A 17,938-nucleotide genomic window follows, 5' to 3' on the forward strand; every position below is an offset into this window, starting at 1 on the left:
TTATATGGGGGTTGTGGAAGGATATCCTCCTGCAAATTGTAGAAACATTTTGATGGCTGCCATTGGGATGTTTTGTCGTTTTTAACAACAATGAAAATGGTATGACATTTATAAGGTGCTCTGATAAAGAACCAACTCGTTTGTCTCGCGATGCCAACAGTTTATATTGTTGTACAACTATACACTTTTCAATTTAGAATAGCTTAAGAGTAAAGACAATTAGTCGTGCACAGATGTAAAGATGTTCCAAAAATATTAAATTCAAGTGATGGTTGGAATTACCTTGTTTTTATGTAGTGCTATAGTTTTGTGAAATCGGCAGCTTTTCCTCTGTAAATGCTCAGGAGATGCTGAGAATGGCTCCAAAAGGGTACACGGCTACAGTAGCGGAGGCAGCTTCTGGTGCTGGGCTGTTAATAGAGTGGCAGTGGGAGGCTGGCGGTGCACCACCCGTGCCACCACTAGGGCTCTGTCACTGCACTGTTTGTGAACATTAAATGCACACACCTTTGAAGCAGTAGACAATTGAAAAGAGGTAAACATTTAAAAGAGTACATAGATCAAGAAATTATCTTTTTGCTTTGGACATCAAGATTCTTCCAATTAAATATAGAATTTGCAATAGCTACTCTTTAACAGTTGCATCCATTTACTTGAAGTAGAGGTTTTTGTTGTTGTTGGAGATCAGGTGTGGCCTGCAGTCACTATATCTGCCCAATTTTCTTAGTTTAGTTAAAGACTTGAGTTCCCAAGGATCTTTCCATCAGGTTTCTCAGATGCCACTCCCTTCTGGAAAGCATGTAGAACACTAGCATAGGACATGTGTGTTCCCTTTATAACTGAACATGAGATGGACACATACTTAATTTTCTCAGACACGTCCGAAATCCAGTGGTCGGGCATACATTTCTGGGATGACTAGTGTCGGGCTAATCCTTTGGAATGTCAATGGGCTGAACAACCCAATTCAAAAGAAAACAGTGCTATCCTTCTTGAAAACCACCTGGGCGGTCATAATACTCAAGGAGGTGCACCTGACAACTCACAAAGCAGCAAATGAGAGCACGAGTAATAATAGGGGATCATTACGTTTATTCACCCAAGCCACTCTTGGATAGTGAAAATCCTGCACACTCGTATAGGAAAAAAAATCTCTTAAAGAGAAATAACGTACACTATGTTTAATATTGTATCTGTGGTAAAGAGTGCACACTTCAAATCATGACACCTAGGCCCACACTGGTGTAATAAACATATGCATTAATGACAAAACAACATTCTGGAACACCTGGTTTGAGGCTAGCGTAAAAGTATACAGGATGTTTGTGAATAGTTTAGGATAGTCTCATTAGAAACACTAAGGACAAAGTTGGTGCTTACCGAGCTGAACTATCGAACTCCCTATGCAATGCTCTGACCACAAACATCTCGATTCCTAGACAAGCCAGTGATGATATTCTGATGCAACTAGCTAACCCATGCTTGCTTAAAAACTGTTCAGGTGGATCAACACATGCTTAGAGACAGCTTTAGCCTCACAGATAAAAACAGGAAGGACTGGGACTGAAAGTTACAGAGCACGATACACAAGCACTATTATCGGAAAATAATTGCAGCTTCCAGCCAGGCAAGCCTGAGTCTTCAAGCAAAGGAGATTATAGAGATTATACTTGATGCCAGGCAGACTCCGAAAGCTATGCCTTACAGACAAATGTGAGTGCTGGAGGTGCAGCCAAGTGAACTCTGGTTAACCTAGAGTTGAACAGCTCTGAATAGAACCATCAGAAATAAGGTAACTGGTGTCTGGCCCACCCTGGACAATAAACCCGGCTAGTTCGAGTCCTCAGGGGTGTTGGGCCTGAACACGTTTTTACTGTCTAAAATCACTTGTGAACTGATGCCTGCAAAATCTCTTGATTCAGTGCACCTGGAAGAGCTGTTACACCCTTCTGACTGGATGCTAGATTGACAAGGCGCACAAAGTGATGTAGATGGAAATGATGTCCTTGTAGACAGTCAAGAATCCTTTCAAGTACTCTGGAATCTGTCCCTAGACATCCTTGACTGAAGACCTCCTGTGATCGAGATGTTAGAATTATTCTGTATATAGGGTTGCGCTGCCACCCAGGATGCATCCTTTTGTGATGGTTTTGTGTCAACGATTGGTAGGTCTTTTTGTTTATATTATGATTGTGCAGGGACAACAATGGACGCAGTGACTACTTTTGGGATATTGTAACTGAGATATACTTATTTTGATCGTGGTGTAGGGTTGTACATTGTGGGGATGTGTCTTTGATATTTTTTCATGCTGCTTTCCGCTGCCTGATTTGACAAGTGACTATTTTTGGCATAATTACTCTTCAGTCATTCATATTAGTTGTGCTCTTGTGGAATGTAGGAGTAATACTACATTGCACATCCTTGAAAAATAACGAACTACGTTAAAAAACAAATGTGTCCAATCCTTTAAAGAAAAACATAATCGGATGGATTTGTGCTTCTCCACTTGTACAGTATTGTTCCCAAAAGGCATGGTCTCTCTGCAGGGACCCCTCCACACACAAAGCGGTGATAAAGCAGCACTTAACAAAGCGCTAATCACATGGTTCCTGCTTACCGGCACAGCATTGCCCAAGTTAAGTGATGGGCTTCAAAGAGCATATATGAAGTGAAATGAAGAGCTAAGCTGTAGCTTGAAAATAGTAGAACTATTAACAGGAAAAAATAAAGGGAGTTCCACTCAGTTCACTTGATCTGTGTCTGCTCCATACTCCCATGGCATGGAAGGGTTCTGGATTGTGTGAGGCAGCTTACCCATCATGATGTAGGGTTAGAAATGACAGCTAAGTAATGTTTCCTTCTTACTATTTTGCATTAACAACTCGGGACACAATCTAGAAAAGCCTTCTACCTGTACTGTGCTATGTATTCGAAATAAAAAGCCAACCAGTGTAACACTTTTTACTCATGTTCATTTTATTGATGTTTTTTTTAGGAGACGAAAGAGATTGTGGCCATTAAGAAATTCAAAGACAGTGAAGGTAATTTAATTTTAATTGACCATTTGAACTTGTATGCTTTTTCTCTAGAGCCCATCACAAGTATAGTAGATATGATGCACTCAGTTTACAGAACAATATTGTACTGTGCCATATCATGGATAGCACATACCTGTTTATTGCTTTGCATGTTTAAGTAATACTGGGTCATCTTACAGCATAGGTATGTTCATGGTATTCATCCATGGGCCTTGTTGCACAACACTTATGCTGCCTGGGTTGGCTTGTGAACTTGAAGACACTGGACAACCACTGGGGGGGCTACATAGGTCGAGAGTGTGCTCATATTCCTTCTCTGGCAGCTTGTTCCAGTTTTTCAAAATAATAAAAGAATCAGAGAGGGTGTTGCAATGGCCTGTCCCATGGTTGCAGTTAACAGCAAAAAAAGGGAACAACAATTGGCTCATAGCCCACAGGTGATAAATCCAACAGTAACCATGCAAGTGGTAGCGACCGCAACACAGGAATTAGCAAAAACTCTTCAATAGTAAACAAAAGGTCCAAAACAAAACAGAAATACAGATTCAATGCTGTGGAAGAGTGCCCTTGAAAATCAATACATGAACTCAAGAGGTGGAGAAACTGGAAGTTTAGCACCTCAGCAATGAATCCGTATCTGATGAGAATTTATTTTTTTTGTAATCTAGGTTGGTAATGCAAGAAATGCCTCTTATGTTTCATACATGCCCTGTCCAAAAGGACCATTTGTGTCTCGCTGTTGAAACCGGGAGTGCAAAGTTACTTTTAAATGTCTCTGTCATGAGTGTTCTTTCCCAAAGTATGACGGCGATCAAGACAGTCGCATGAAATTACATAGTTTGCCAGCAGCCACATTACCAGTTATGAAGTCCGTTAACTAGTGCGCTGTCGTTCTCCTGACAAAGTCCTGTTCTGATCATTTAATTATACACATCAGTTTGGATCACCCTTAGTAGCACATTCAGGCTTTCTCGTTGAAGACAAGCCTCATTTGTGTACACAGTTTGGTTCTATTTTTGTGCTTAAGAAATGGGCGAGGGGCCACAGCTTGAGTCTTAGAGTATTTTATTGCAAGAGGTTACCCATTTTCGTCAAACCGTATGACTTGTTGATGTATTTGTGATTTTTAGCTGTACATCCATGCAGGAGCCCAACAAGAATAGTAGTATGATTAGGGACTACCTCATTGTAAATGAATGAGCTCAAATGTATGCTGTACAAACTTGCAACCATAGGAACAGTTGCTCACACTGCTCTCTGTCTCATTGTCCAGCTTTGGACTCCTCTATATCACACATGAACTGATTTTGTATGTCATGAAAGGACAGAAGCAGTCATCTTCCTTCAAGTGTCCAGGTTAGAGTAAAGGCTGGGACAGATAGCTGTGCAGTGGGTATTACCCAAATTGTTTGAGTACAATTGTTCGAATGATACAATTGACCGAATTACAGGGGTCCTAATTGACCTTCTGCACAATTGACCGTATTCTCATTTTTATACATATAATGGGTTGGGTTAATAATAATATAAGGGGATTGGGTTGGGGTGGAGGGATCCTAATTAATCGTTTAAATTCAGTCAATTGTGCAGAAAGTCAATTGTCATTCGGACAATTGTCATTCGAACAATTCGTATACAACTGTGCAGTGGAATGCCAGTGGGGGTGGAAGAAAAAGATCGGGGTTGAAAGCCCACAATCCAAACGTTTGAGGGAGAAAAGACCAAAGATTATTTTTCTGAAATCTTCTGTCTTTTCTCCCCTGAACACTTACAACTTGGCCACTGCCCACAACCCCACCACACCTCCACACTCTTACTTACCTTGTGTCCCTGCAACGCCTGCTCCCTTTCACTTCCATGATCGGGATCCAGCTCCGCAGTGTCAGTTTTTATTTATTTATTTATTGGGATGGCTGCGGGGGACACCCCCTGCAACCTCCGCTCACAATATAGTGCCCCCAGCACCGAATGTGTAATTTGGTCGAACTTTTCAGCCGCTCGGAATTTTCAAACGGCCGAAATTCAGCCAAATCACGCATTCAGGCTATTAAGCTGGATCATTTTGGCCAGTTCCAGAAGAGATGGGTAGAGGAATCTGTACCCCAAGATCACTGTAGTGGCTTCAATGATCACAGGACGCTTGCGTAATAGAAAGGTGTTTATTTGACACCTAGTACATAAAGAGTAACAAGGGGGGCATTTGGGTCCAGGGGTGAGGATGGGGCAGTACTTTCAGTTCTGGTGCCCAGAGCAGTTGGATTCACTGCATGGTAGGTGTGCTGGGCCTTTAATGTACCCTGCTAACTGGAGCTCCCAGGAGGCTGACCTCAGCCCTGGTATTACGCTCCAGTTCTCAGAGGTCTGTAGCTGTATCAGACTCCACAGGAGAGCTGGATTCCCTCATTACAGAGGAGCACCGAGGCTCGACTCTCTTCCTCTGCCCGTCTCCGCTTCTGGTGGAAAACCATGTAATTTCATGCTGAGCACACAAACTCTCACGAAATCCTGCCGTGAACGAGATCCTGCATGACGAGTCCCCACAATCACCCCACTGCAAAGGTGCTCGACTCTGTTGCAGACCTCCAAACGTACCAAGGTGAGCAGTCCAATAGGGGGCCAACACTGGCAGTGAGCAGGCCAGACTTGACAGGCGACAGAAGGACTTGGTCATAGATATCAGCAGACACAAGTCACGAAGAATGGCCTGGTCAGGCAAGGTCTTTTACTGGGATCATGGCAGCTGATGAGACATCCGCGATGAATGATGTTGCACGGCCAAGGCGTGGCATGGTGCCAGCATGTGTAGATGGTGGTCTCCCAGGTGGGGTGCGTCTTCTGATGAGAGCTGGTCATGTGCATAGGAACTTGTGACTCCCAATTTTCAGCAAATGCAACATGGACTGTACTCCCAGTCCATGCATTGCCTCTAATGATCACTGAGGCCTGCAGAGTCTGTGGTAGGCGAAAGACCCTGACCTGATTCCTGACACTACTCACCTGGAGCTCACTCTGTGTATTGGCTTACTGTCTTCTGCCTGCTGCATAGCCCTTGTTTAGTAGTAGGACAGGGTTTGTGTACTTGGATGGTACACAGGCAGTGGCGTGGCTATTATACCATGTCTTGTCCTTCAAAATGGGAATTAGTAAAGTTTGTATGTTCTAAACTTTGATAGTGTTATCTTGTTCCTGCTTTGCATTTCTTTTTCAAATGGCACTGTGGGTTGTGCGGGCGGTGCCTTAGCAATGTGCTGTAGTAAATCCTCTGTTGCTAAAGTTGGAGCATTGTTTTTTGTGAGATGAATGCTCTGTGCTGGGATGCATTTCCTATTATTTTGGTGGCTCCTGGATATGTCTGAGTCGTAGATTCTTGTGGTGTGGTATTGAATGCTTCACACTCAGAAGTGGTAACTTACTTTGTGCACATGTTAATGTACTTGAGTTCTTTTCATACAGTGCTACGCTGTATGGATTTCACACTTTCCCCTACGACAGAGTTTAGTGGTGCTCTTTTAGCTGAAATGGGTGCACTGTATTTGGATGATTCCTGGTCTTATTTTCCCAGCTTGACTTTAACCCAGCCGTCTACTGATATGCATCGGTATGTATCTGACGTTCTGGCATTGTATGAGTTAGATTGACTGAAAAATATCGGTTTCTGTTTTTTAAATGTTTGCAATATGGATCATTGATGTTGATAAAGTTAAAGAACTTCTCATATTAGAGTGTGTGCAATACATACAACCTCACTATAATTATGTGTAGTATACTATAAAATGAAGAAGTGCATTTGATATATGGCATAACATCATAACATTACTAGTTTTATGGTTTCATGACAACTTCTCTCGAATGTCCATGAAGTAAATAATGTCTAGGTTTCCCTAATATTAAAGCTCTTGAATACTTGCTGTGTATATTGCAGAGTGCAGTTTTCAGCAGGCTGGTGGAGCTATTGCTTTGTTGCAGCTCGGACAGTGATTGAGGATACAGTGCTGTTTTTTAAAATCAACTCCATTTCAGGAAGCACTGTCGGAGTGGGCACTGCAGAGTCCAGTTTTGAGCAGTTGTCAGCTGAGGTGAAGCAGGAAGAAGTCCTCACTGTTTACGCCGCCAGAGCACAAAATGGGCTTGGGGGCCAATTGAGGGACTCATGACTCGGGGGATGATTCACTATATATCGTCACTTCTTCTTGAGGCGGAGCCCATTTCCATGACGTCAGGGAGGTGAGGCTGCTACCTAATAGTCCCCCTGGGGTGGTATAATGCAGGAGGATCCCCAAATCCCCCCTCCCTAGTGAGAAGGGCGACAATCTAGGGTATAACCCTGATGAGAACATCAGACCCCCTTACACTTTAGCCTCTCCTTCTGCTAACCTTTTTGCAGACCCATGTACTGTTGTAAAGTAGACTACTGCAAGGTCCTGGAAAGTACTGAGATGAAGAACATCAGGAACATGGCTAATCCAAGCACTGGAATGAGATGGAACAGAGGAACAATGAAGAGCAATACCAAGAAGGAACTGCAACGGTATAGATTTCCAGAGGCGTGGTTCCCTTTACACCATAAACACTAAAGGAGGACTGCCTGTCTGAGAGATACAGCCAACCAGGACGAGCGACCTTGAAGCTCTGGAAGCATGAAGGAGACACGTAGGAGGCCAGGACGGAGTTGTGAGCAGTTTCCCAATGGCTTCCAGATGGTAATGCGAGGCTGGCCGATGGTGACACGAACGCAAAAGGTGAAGGCACCAAGTCACAGAGATGCTCAAGCGGCACACAGAGTAGCAGAGAGACCACCCGAAGAACCGGCCGCGCATCCCAGGAACGAGCAAGGTAGCGGTAGAGGCGCAGGGACCAGTAGGGGTCGGAAGGTACAGGAGGCAAAAACCCTGTACCGATATAGCAAGCAGGATTATCTTCTCTGTGTCAGTACTTGACAAGCGAGGCAGCCAAGGGGACATAAAGAGTGGGGGAGAGAAACTGGGGTCGGGGACCCAAACCAAGAGAGCAATATGAATCTACTTCCTTGTGGCAGTACTTGGCAGGGATGTGAACCAAGTGGGCCAAACCAAAGAAGAAGAGAAACTCGGGTCAGGGACCCAAACCTAGAGAGCAATATGAATCTACTTCCTTGTGGCAGTACTTGGCAGGGAAGTGGCCCAAGTGGGGCAAATCAAAGAAGAGAGAAGCTAGGGTTGCGGACCTTCATAGCACTAAGAGTTGGGTGTTTTAAGTGTCATACGTAATGAGGAGAACTTGGTAACCTGGACCAGGTAGAAGGTCCAACAGAGCTGTGGAAGGGAGTCATTCCCCAGGACTTTTTGAGACTGAGACTAAACGCCAGGAGAAGGGAGGAATTCTCCTGGCCCACCAAGGAAACTTTGTGTGGAAACTTTAACCATAACCCATTAGGAGGGAAGCATTCTCATGGGATCAGATCAGTACTGCTTTATTCCTTAGTTTATAGTGTAAGGGCCAGAATTAGGGTTTTCTTGACACAGGCCGATGGACATTTTTACTTTAACAGTCCTCCTGACAATCAACTTAGATCTTTAGTTGAGGCAGGGAAACGCCTCTTAGGAATAGGGAAATATAGGTTTTCTCTTGCCTTATTACTTAAAGTCTTTAGCCCGAAACATGCCACCTTTGTGTCAGTCCTTCTACTGCACCCTTACACTACTCAATTACCAACTTGATACAACCTCAGAAGTATCCAGCCTATGGTCAGTGGTGCATGGTCACCGCAGCCGGAAAATGTGGTGTCGGATTGCATGATAATAAATGCTCCCTATATAAACGGTATGGGGGAAGGCCCCTTGAGAAAACATATTGAGGAATCTACTGGTCATCAAGTTACCAAACAACCAAACTTAAATGAGCCTTTTGAGGTTAGGCTTACCTCATTAAACATATTGAGTTTTAATATAGCAAGGAACAACAGGGGCCAAGAGTGTTGAACGGTTTGGAGAGACCCCTGGAAGCTCTGAAACACTCTTTTCTGCTACTATGCTACAGTTTGAAAAATTAGGCGAACAAGGATACCACAGATTGTCCATTACATTCACTATAGGTAACTCCTGCCTTATTTGACAACTCAGTAGTGCAGTCTGAGATTCTGAGTGACAACATCATTAAAGAGAATGGAGGTGGCAATGTGGGTGAACGATTGTCATCCACATATGACTTCTGACAACCGGTTCAAATTCCCCTCTTGAATAGCTGATTGGATGCAGGGCATCTAGGCAGTACCTCAAATTTGGCAATTCATATGACACTTTAAGCATTGGTTAAATTATATAACACTCTAAATGGGGGAGCTAAAAATAATCTACCAAACGCCACAATCTCTGTGGAAAACTAACCAAGAACAAAACAATTTGCGGAGGAACTTCGAAATGGCAAAGAGGGTTTCAAGGGATGATATCGAACATGTCTGTACAGAAGAAGTGCCAAAGCTAATACATGGTGAATGGGCCAGAGTAGAAGAGTCGGTAGAGCTTCTTTTGCCTCGGCATCAGGGGATTTTGAGCAGAAGACCAAGGTTGTTCACAACGAAAGGTTGATTGACTTGAAGTAGCCTATGACAATGACCAGTCCTTCATGGTAAAGAGAAATGCCAAGAAAAATCCTCAAAAATATCAACAGAAAAAGAAGTGTTATCGCTCAGTCTAGCAAAAGATGGCATTCGAAAAAGTGTTTTCGTAATTTAAAAATTGTATAATTCAGATCTTATGGTATTGCCCTGGGACCAAGACTTGGCACCCCAATTCGCCCAATTATCGATAAAAACAAGAAAGAAAAAAACCAAAAAGAAAATAAAGGATCCATTAAACATCCTCCAGGGTGTGGATTCTTGATCAATGAGTAACCTCCCAAACCTCATCGCGAAATCAACAAAAGGGTTGTTTGAGGGGACAGTGTTCCAGATGAGGAGTGTGTAGAAGGGGGAGCCTGACGAGTGAATTTTCAATAATGGTAGATAACTCAAGTAATCAAAATAACGGTGAGGTCCTAGATGATAAATAAAAATAGGTATTGAGGAGCACTGGAATTCAAGGAAAATAAACTGGGTCTCGGATTCAATGAAAATTGAAAATCTAACAAATTCAGGTGCACAAAGTAATAGAGGCACGAGTAAACATACTAGTCACCTTCAGATGGTGGATGATCATCTAAATGCAGACATAAGGGTATGGCCAAAATCTCCCCCTGTTCAGGAAATGTACACAGCAACACTGGAGGATAAAGGATTGTCTACAAAGAAGGTTATAAACTCATTGGTAATATCAGCTCTATTTAAGGATACACAGAGCATCTATAATCTGAATTTTAGGAATTGTAGGCACTCCTGAGTATGGGGTTTGAAATATATCCATATAATGAGCTGGTGGAGAGGAAAATTCCAAGGAGTTTCTCGCAAGATTAGATGTGTGCTGGAAATCCTTCAATGAAGTGCAAAGTTACTAAAGATGGCGGTTGGAAAGTCTTCATGGAACATACAAAGGAATCTAACTTCTCCAGGGAAAATGACTGGTCTGGCATGCTACAGCGTTGGTAAAAACAAAGATGCACGGAGCACAGCTCCATCTTTAGGGAAATGTCCACTAAAATATTATAATGGTATACCAGAGGCCACATGTGTTTTATGTATCCACCGGAAGATGCTTCAGCTTTGAAAAATATTAACATCTTTGCCCCACACGAAGTATGGTTATTATACATGCCAAACTTGGATGGTTATTGCCTTTTTTTTTTTTTAATAACGCAAAACGTGGCCTCTTAACATGGATCAGTGTTTCTTTCTGTCTTATTGAGAGATGGGAGCTTGAATTACTCTACATTTGGTGGTGAAACTGTCTGGGCCATCTGAATGAACAAAAGGTATGATACTTATTAATTACTAGCAGGTGTACTCGTGCTTTGCACCATAATTCCTAGGGCTGAAGCATGTATGCTTGAAGTGCTGTACCCGTACGTGTACGGCTGAAGCATGTAAACTGCATACTGTTGAGATGGCATACATTCATCAACTACCGTGGGAAATGAAGTTACTGTAATTACCATGAGAGATTTGCCACATTGTGACAGACGAAAAATCAGAAAAAGCTATATTTTATACTTGTTAAAAACCTGTTACATTGTCTACACCATGGAACCTACCAACATGCCAAATGTCAGGTTTGTAGCATGTTGGGAAGTATGCTGTACATTTCGGACAGCCACACACACACATATCCAAGTTTTGCAGACCGCAAAAATTAGAAAATGTATATTTTATAAGTGTACCATGGTCTACACCATGCAACCTACCCACATACTAAATTCTAGGTTTGTAGCATTTTGGGAAGTATGCTGAACATTTCAATCAGACACACACATCCACAAATGTCATATATATATATATATATATATATATATATATATATATATATATATATATATATATATATATACACACACACACTAGCTGTTCCAGAGCAACATTCCTCGTTCTAGCATATCTTAAAGGTCAATATCGGTCAGTAATTCATAGGGTCACTTCTGCTCCCCTTCTTAAATATCAGAATTAGCCCTGATTGCTTCCAGGAAGGGGGTGTAGGTCCCTGTGACTTAATAATGGTAATTGAAAATGCTAAATGTATAGGTAGCGGTCTTCTTTTGAATGTGAAAAGCATATTTGTATCAGATAGAATGAAAGGAATGGGCGGTATAAGATCTGTATCTAAGTTCCATCGATTACACAGGCGTCTATGATGTCTTTGTAGATGCGTAATTGTCAACCTTGTTCCATTGCAGAGTCCCTGTGATGGCATAAGATTGCGTAGCGCACTTACTTTCAGTTTTAGCTCGTGAGGAGGCATTCGTCCTACAGCATTTCGCTCTTTAGAGACTGAAATGTTCAGCCAGTAAATAACTGTTTATTGACACTGGAACCGCTGTGCCCTGTGTCAAGAGAAGTGGGGGTGGAAAGAAGTAACTTGAAATTATTCCATATGTTTGCGATAGTGGAAGGTGGAGGTGACCTCGTAGAAATTTGCTCATTCTCTCTGTTAAAATGATAACTGTTATTGAATTGGAAGGGCACACAAAGGTTCACTTTGCCATTTGGACAGCAGAAGGCAACCTGACACTGATAAATTGCATCAGCTGAGTTCAGAAACATACTTAGTGTTTTATATATATATATATAACAGGTGTTTAAAGTTTGAGGAACTAAACCAATGCTTTTTTGTAGACAATATTACTAGTCGTTCCTGTAGGAGCTAGTGTGAACAAATTGTCTTTGTTTCCAACTCTGGAGCAAGCCACATAAAGCTGACCATGAGAAAAGCAGGAATCCCGTGAATCTGTTCCAGCTACTTTGAGTTGTCGCATTGAGATTGTGCAGCAATATTATTGGTGTCCCGATCCCGAAAGCTGCAGTGACATCAACATAAGTGCTGTAAGTGTAGAGCTGAAGCGTGTAAGCTTTGTACTGTTGAGATGGCATACATTCAGCAACTTCCGCGGGAAATGAAGTTTCTCTAATTATCATGAGAGAAGGGCCACAATGTGACGGACAACATCGTTGCGGCCACTATTGAAGAGTCATGCACCATTTCCTGTCACCCACATTACTACAAAAGCACTGTTTTGTGTCACCCGCATGACTTCAGAAGTGAGTGCTGCTAATGTCAGCTAGAATGTTGATAGTGTGGAAAGTTTAGGAGCAATGAAATGCTGAAGGTTTAATGAACTTCTGAACTTTAGGAACAATGAACATAGAACTAGGGCAGAATTACTGCGCAAAAGGCCATATGGCAGGGGTAAGCATTGCAGACCGCTTAAAAAATAAATCTGAAAAAGGTATATTTTATACCTGTTACGTTGTATGCACCACATAACCTACCCACATGACAAATTTCAGGTTTGTAGCATGTTGGGAAGTATGCTGAACATTTCGAACAAACGCACACACGCATATCCAAGCATTGCAGACCCTGTTAAAAAAAAAAAAGCAAAATTTAAAATAATTATATTTTATACTTTTTCCATTGTCTACACCATGGAACCTATCTACATGCCAAATTTCAGGTTTGTAACATGTTGGGAAGTATGCGGAACATTTCAAACAGACACATACACATACATATCCCAGCATTGCAGGCTGCAACAATTAGAAAAAAATTATATTTTATACTTTTTACATTATCTACACCAGGGATGCACAACTTATTTTGTAAGAGGGCAAATGTACCTTACATGCTTTCTATAGTGGGCCTAAAAGTACAGGAGGGGGTGTAGGGACAGGGTGGAGGGGGGAGTCGGGCATCGGGTGGGCATGGCAGGAGGCTTTTTTGACCCCCCACATTTTAATTGAGCACCCCACACCCCCAGCAATGGCATGGCACAGGTCCCCCTATTCCCCCCTTGAAATAGCATAGCACTGGTACCCCGCAAACCCCCCTCCAAACAACATAGCCTTGGTCTCCCCCTATTCCCTTCCCATCAACATGACCCCACAACCAAACACTATGCCCCATAACCCCCAAATCCCCAACCAAACACTAGGCCCATGCCCTCCACCCCCATCTAGACACTGTGCCCCATGCTCCCAACCAAACACTATACCCCATGACCCTCACCCCCACCCAAACACTATGCCCCATGACCCTCATCCCCAACCAAACACTATGCCCCATGACCCCACCCCAACCAAACACTATGCCCCATGACCCCCAACCAAACACTATGCCCCATGACCCTCACCCCCAACCAACCACTATGCCCCATGCCTCCACTCCAACCAAACACTATGCCCCAAGACCCACCAACCAAACACTATGCCCCATGACCCCCAACCAAACACTATGCCCCATGACCCCCACCCCAACCAAACACTATGCCCCATGACCCCACCCAACCAAACACTATGCCCCATGACCCCCATCACCAACCAAGCACAATGCCCCATACTCCCTCAGCACCCACAAGCTGTCATGATGCCTACCCCCGGGCATCCGGATCGAGTCCATCAGCCCTGGGAGCAGGCATCCAAATACTCATTAAAACCCCAACAGCCCCGGCTGGGGGCTGTTTGGATTCAGTCCTGGCGCCTTAAGGCCAGGCTCATCATAGAAATCAGTCCTGGCGCCATAGGCGCCAAGCTCATAGACTTGACTTTACCTTATGCAGACCATGCTGCAAATGAGTCCAAGCCAACGTGAGGCCTGGATGCGACTATTTGATTACAGGGACTATTTTTTACTCGGGTGTGGTTCTGGGGAACTTCTTACCTGGGACTACTTTGCAGGCTATTTAAACCATGCCCGAACAGCAGCTCATGCTTCGTGTTATACTGCATCCAGCAGCGTAACGCTCACCGTGTCTGCAAGTCAGCATCCAGTCTTCTGCCACGCCCGCCTATGATCCGGAGCTCCTAGACAAAAGGAAAAGAAAGGAGAAGAGGTTAGATCACGGACATTATTTGATTCCTTACCTGATTCCGGACCCAGCACATCTCCGAGCCTGGAAAGGACATTATTTCAGCACGCGTCACTTCGCCAGCAGCAGCGCCGTGTTATACTCACCAGTCCACCGCATCTTTCAACTCTGCGCTGCCTCCATCATTTTCTTCGTCGAAACCTAGCACCTGGGGGGAAAACAAAAGGAATAACCAGGTGAGCCGAGAAAATCGACAAAGACAATCTCTTTGCCACCATAGGCTTACCTGCTTTACCACCAGAGGTATTATCCTTTAATTTTCCGCATCTTTCTATGACGCACCTATAAAGGGAGAGAAAACAGCAAGTTAAACTCATGCAACTTTTACCGGACAGTGTTTGGTAATACAGACTCTTACCTGAACGCCATCAGCTGCCTCCAGGCAATATTCTTTTGGACCCAGCTGCAACCTAACGAGGGAATGGAACAAGAGTGAACATCAGACATATTGAACTCTTTGAACTTTATAGACACTGGAGTCAATATTCCTCCGGAACTCCAGTACCGTCAAACCAGTGAAGTAACTGGTATCTACGCGCCCCTGCATGCCATGCAGGATGGAGAGCTCATCATTTAAAAACATAAGGTGAGGTTACCAAGAGGGGATATCGGAGGTGATTAGTGGGGAGAACGAGAACAGTTGGGAGAGCCATCACTAAAGTCCACGGGTGGCTAAATCCCTTTCTCCACTTGCAGGGGAATACTTCTATGAGTCCAGCAGACAAGATTAGGCGGGCCAGTCCAGACCGTATTCTCTTCACTACGCATCACGTTGGTGGAGACCGCAGCTGTCCGGGTCCGATTGACGCCCCTGTGGGAACCAGGTGAGCGTAACACAAACCCACAAAACACCATTGCCATGACCCCCAACCCCCAGCCTAGAACCTCACCACGACCAATGGAAATACTGGGTGGCTTGGTGGGGGAAAGGGACATGCCCAGAGAACATGGCCTGCATAAAATGACCACTGGCCATAGCTACCGTTCTATGCTCCCCTGCCTCAAGTCACCGAGGCCCATAAGGCAGTTATTTTTAATACCAGCCTTATGGGCCTCGGAAGTGGCCCCTCAGAAGATTAAACGCATCCAAGACCATGATGCTCTAGCACTGAAGTAGAGTGCTACCCACGACAGGGTCAGGATCATGTGGGATTAATACCCAAACTGATGACCTCAAGCACAACCTGCTGATGAGTTGCAAAGCACAAATTGTTCTACCTGACCCTATGTTGGGAATCGCAGTATGAGCAGCTTTAAGTTTAGTTCACTTTGAGAACCTCCACAAAAAAGATATAAAATGTGCAAAGGAACTTGTCGCATTAGTGGTATTTATTTGAAATGTTTGGCTATACTGGCGATAAATGTGACTCCGAGCCAGCAGGTCTTCGAGTATCAACAGTCAGCCCATTAGTAATTTGCAAATGATGTCAGATGCACTCTTTTATCGCATTGTTCCTTTGAAAAATGGCCAACGTTTCATTAACTTGGCTTGAACCATTTAGCAAGAATGCAGGTTAGCAGAGGTCTAAAACCATGATCCGCACAGCTGCATAAAGGCCATGCATTTTCCTTGCTGTCACATTCACGCATCCCCATGCTCTAATGTAATAAAGAGAAACCAGTGTGACCACTTTGCCACGTTCCACTTGTTCCATAGTAGCATATTTATGCTGTGAATCGTATGGAAAAACGTTTGCAGCACCTTGTTAATTCCAATGTTGCACCGGTAAAAAGCCTGTTTTAATGCCACAAAATGGAACCAGGGATCGCTAGTTCGAAAACTTGGGGGTGCGCATGCTGAAGCCCAACATGTGCGGGCATTGGGTTGCTGCATTTAAAAAAGTTGTACTCACTGTCAAAGTTGTATCCTCTGCTAAGTGAACGAAAACTGAGCTGATTTGGAAAAGGAGCACAATGCTTACCCAGACTTTCGATGTATAATTTGAAAAAGAGGAAATTGCACCAGATTTGCACAAGGACTTTGATGAGGAACCTCTGTTCCTTGGGGATACCCTAGGCTCCACCAATAATGGCCCCAATATTGCCAGTCAGCAGTCTAATAACACAGCAATATATTCCTTCATATGCTGCCTTACAAGCTGCGTCGGCTGAGCCCGTCCAATCATCACTTTCATTGGGGGAAAACAGAAGTGTCACCTCATTGCTTTTCAACACTGGTTCCTCCATGTCAACCACTTTCTTACAAAGAAGGATTCATTGCTACTCAGCAAGCCTTCTGTGTTTCAGCTCCCTGCTGAGTAGCAATGAATCCTTCTGTGTAAGCAAGTGGCTGACTGCTGGCTCGCTGTCCCGTGCTAATAGGTGGCTATGAACCTTATCTTTATCTCCATTATAATGTATGCCCCCCACCCACCCCGGGTTGCCTCAGATTTCCGTTCTAAGCATAGGAGGGGGGGCATACATTATAATGGAGATAAAGATGAGGTGCAGATTTTTGTCAAGTATTTCTGACTCCAGCAATAGTCCCCTGTCAAGCTGTTTACTTATGTAATGAAATGCGTCCCACTGCTTGAAGTGGGCTGTATCTCACTTCAAAAGTAAACACTCTTGGCGGTCCGCATTTCGCGGGATGGAGGGCTGCATTTGTTCCACGGGCGGTATGTTGGTCACCCCAGGTCTACACCATGGAACCTACCCAGATGCCAAATTTCAGGTTTGTAGCATGTTGGTAAGTATGTTGAACATTTCAAACAGACACACACACATATCCAAGCATTGCAGACCGCAAAAATTAGAATATGTATATTTTATACTGTTTACATTGTGTACACCATTATGATTTTTTAAAAGAATCTGGTTATGCTGTTCAATGACTGGTATTGGAGTTACGACCCGGATAAAGCTATATTTGTGGGAGATTTTAACTGCACAATCCTGGGGTTGGATAATAGATCACATGCCCAAATCGCTCACCAAAATCAGAAAGGCTTTAAAGAACGTGGTTAAGTATGGGCTGAATACTTGCATAATTGGTCCCTCTGTAAGTTGAACAGAAATATTAAGGGAGATATCCCAAATAACCCTACCTGGAGAAGGAAGTCAAGTAAGTCGGCACAAGATTACATGTGGGCATCAGAGAAGGTGCTTCCATTCATTGACTGATAGGAAGTGAAGTACTCTTCAGCAAGTGACCAGCCCTATTTTACGTTGTGGTTGCGTACTGAAGTGGCAGATATAATATAAGGGGGTGGCACAGTGGATTTAGTAATGTCAGGACAGAACAATAGTCACATGGTCTCATAAGGCAATTCAAAAATTCCATGTCTTACTATTGAAGACCCTCAGAGACCAAAGGGGGTCTCATTGGGAGATGATTATCTTGAAGTATTGTATCAGCTCAATACAGGAGATAGGGGGGGAGATTCTTGAACTCTTTTGTAAATTCAAATCAA

The 17,938-nt window shown here is 43.6% G+C and overlaps 1 protein-coding gene across 11 annotated transcripts in view; it reads left to right on the forward strand.

Moving 5' to 3' along the window:
* CDKL5 (cyclin dependent kinase like 5) overlaps positions 1 to 17,938 on the forward strand; it is a 2,489,742-nt gene that overhangs the window by 1,235,405 nt on the left and 1,236,399 nt on the right. For all 11 annotated transcript variants that reach the window (XM_069636841.1, XM_069636839.1, XM_069636845.1 and 8 more), the window contains one exon: positions 2,999 to 3,044. In XM_069636841.1, coding sequence (XP_069492942.1) covers positions 2,999 to 3,044 — 46 coding nt within the window. The remainder of the gene's footprint in view (positions 1 to 2,998; positions 3,045 to 17,938) is intronic.

Source organism: Ambystoma mexicanum, chromosome 7p, assembly GCF_040938575.1.
Source record: "Ambystoma mexicanum isolate Mex_15411 chromosome 7p, UKY_AmexF1_1, whole genome shotgun sequence".
Taxonomy (NCBI): Eukaryota; Metazoa; Chordata; class Amphibia; order Caudata; family Ambystomatidae; genus Ambystoma; species Ambystoma mexicanum.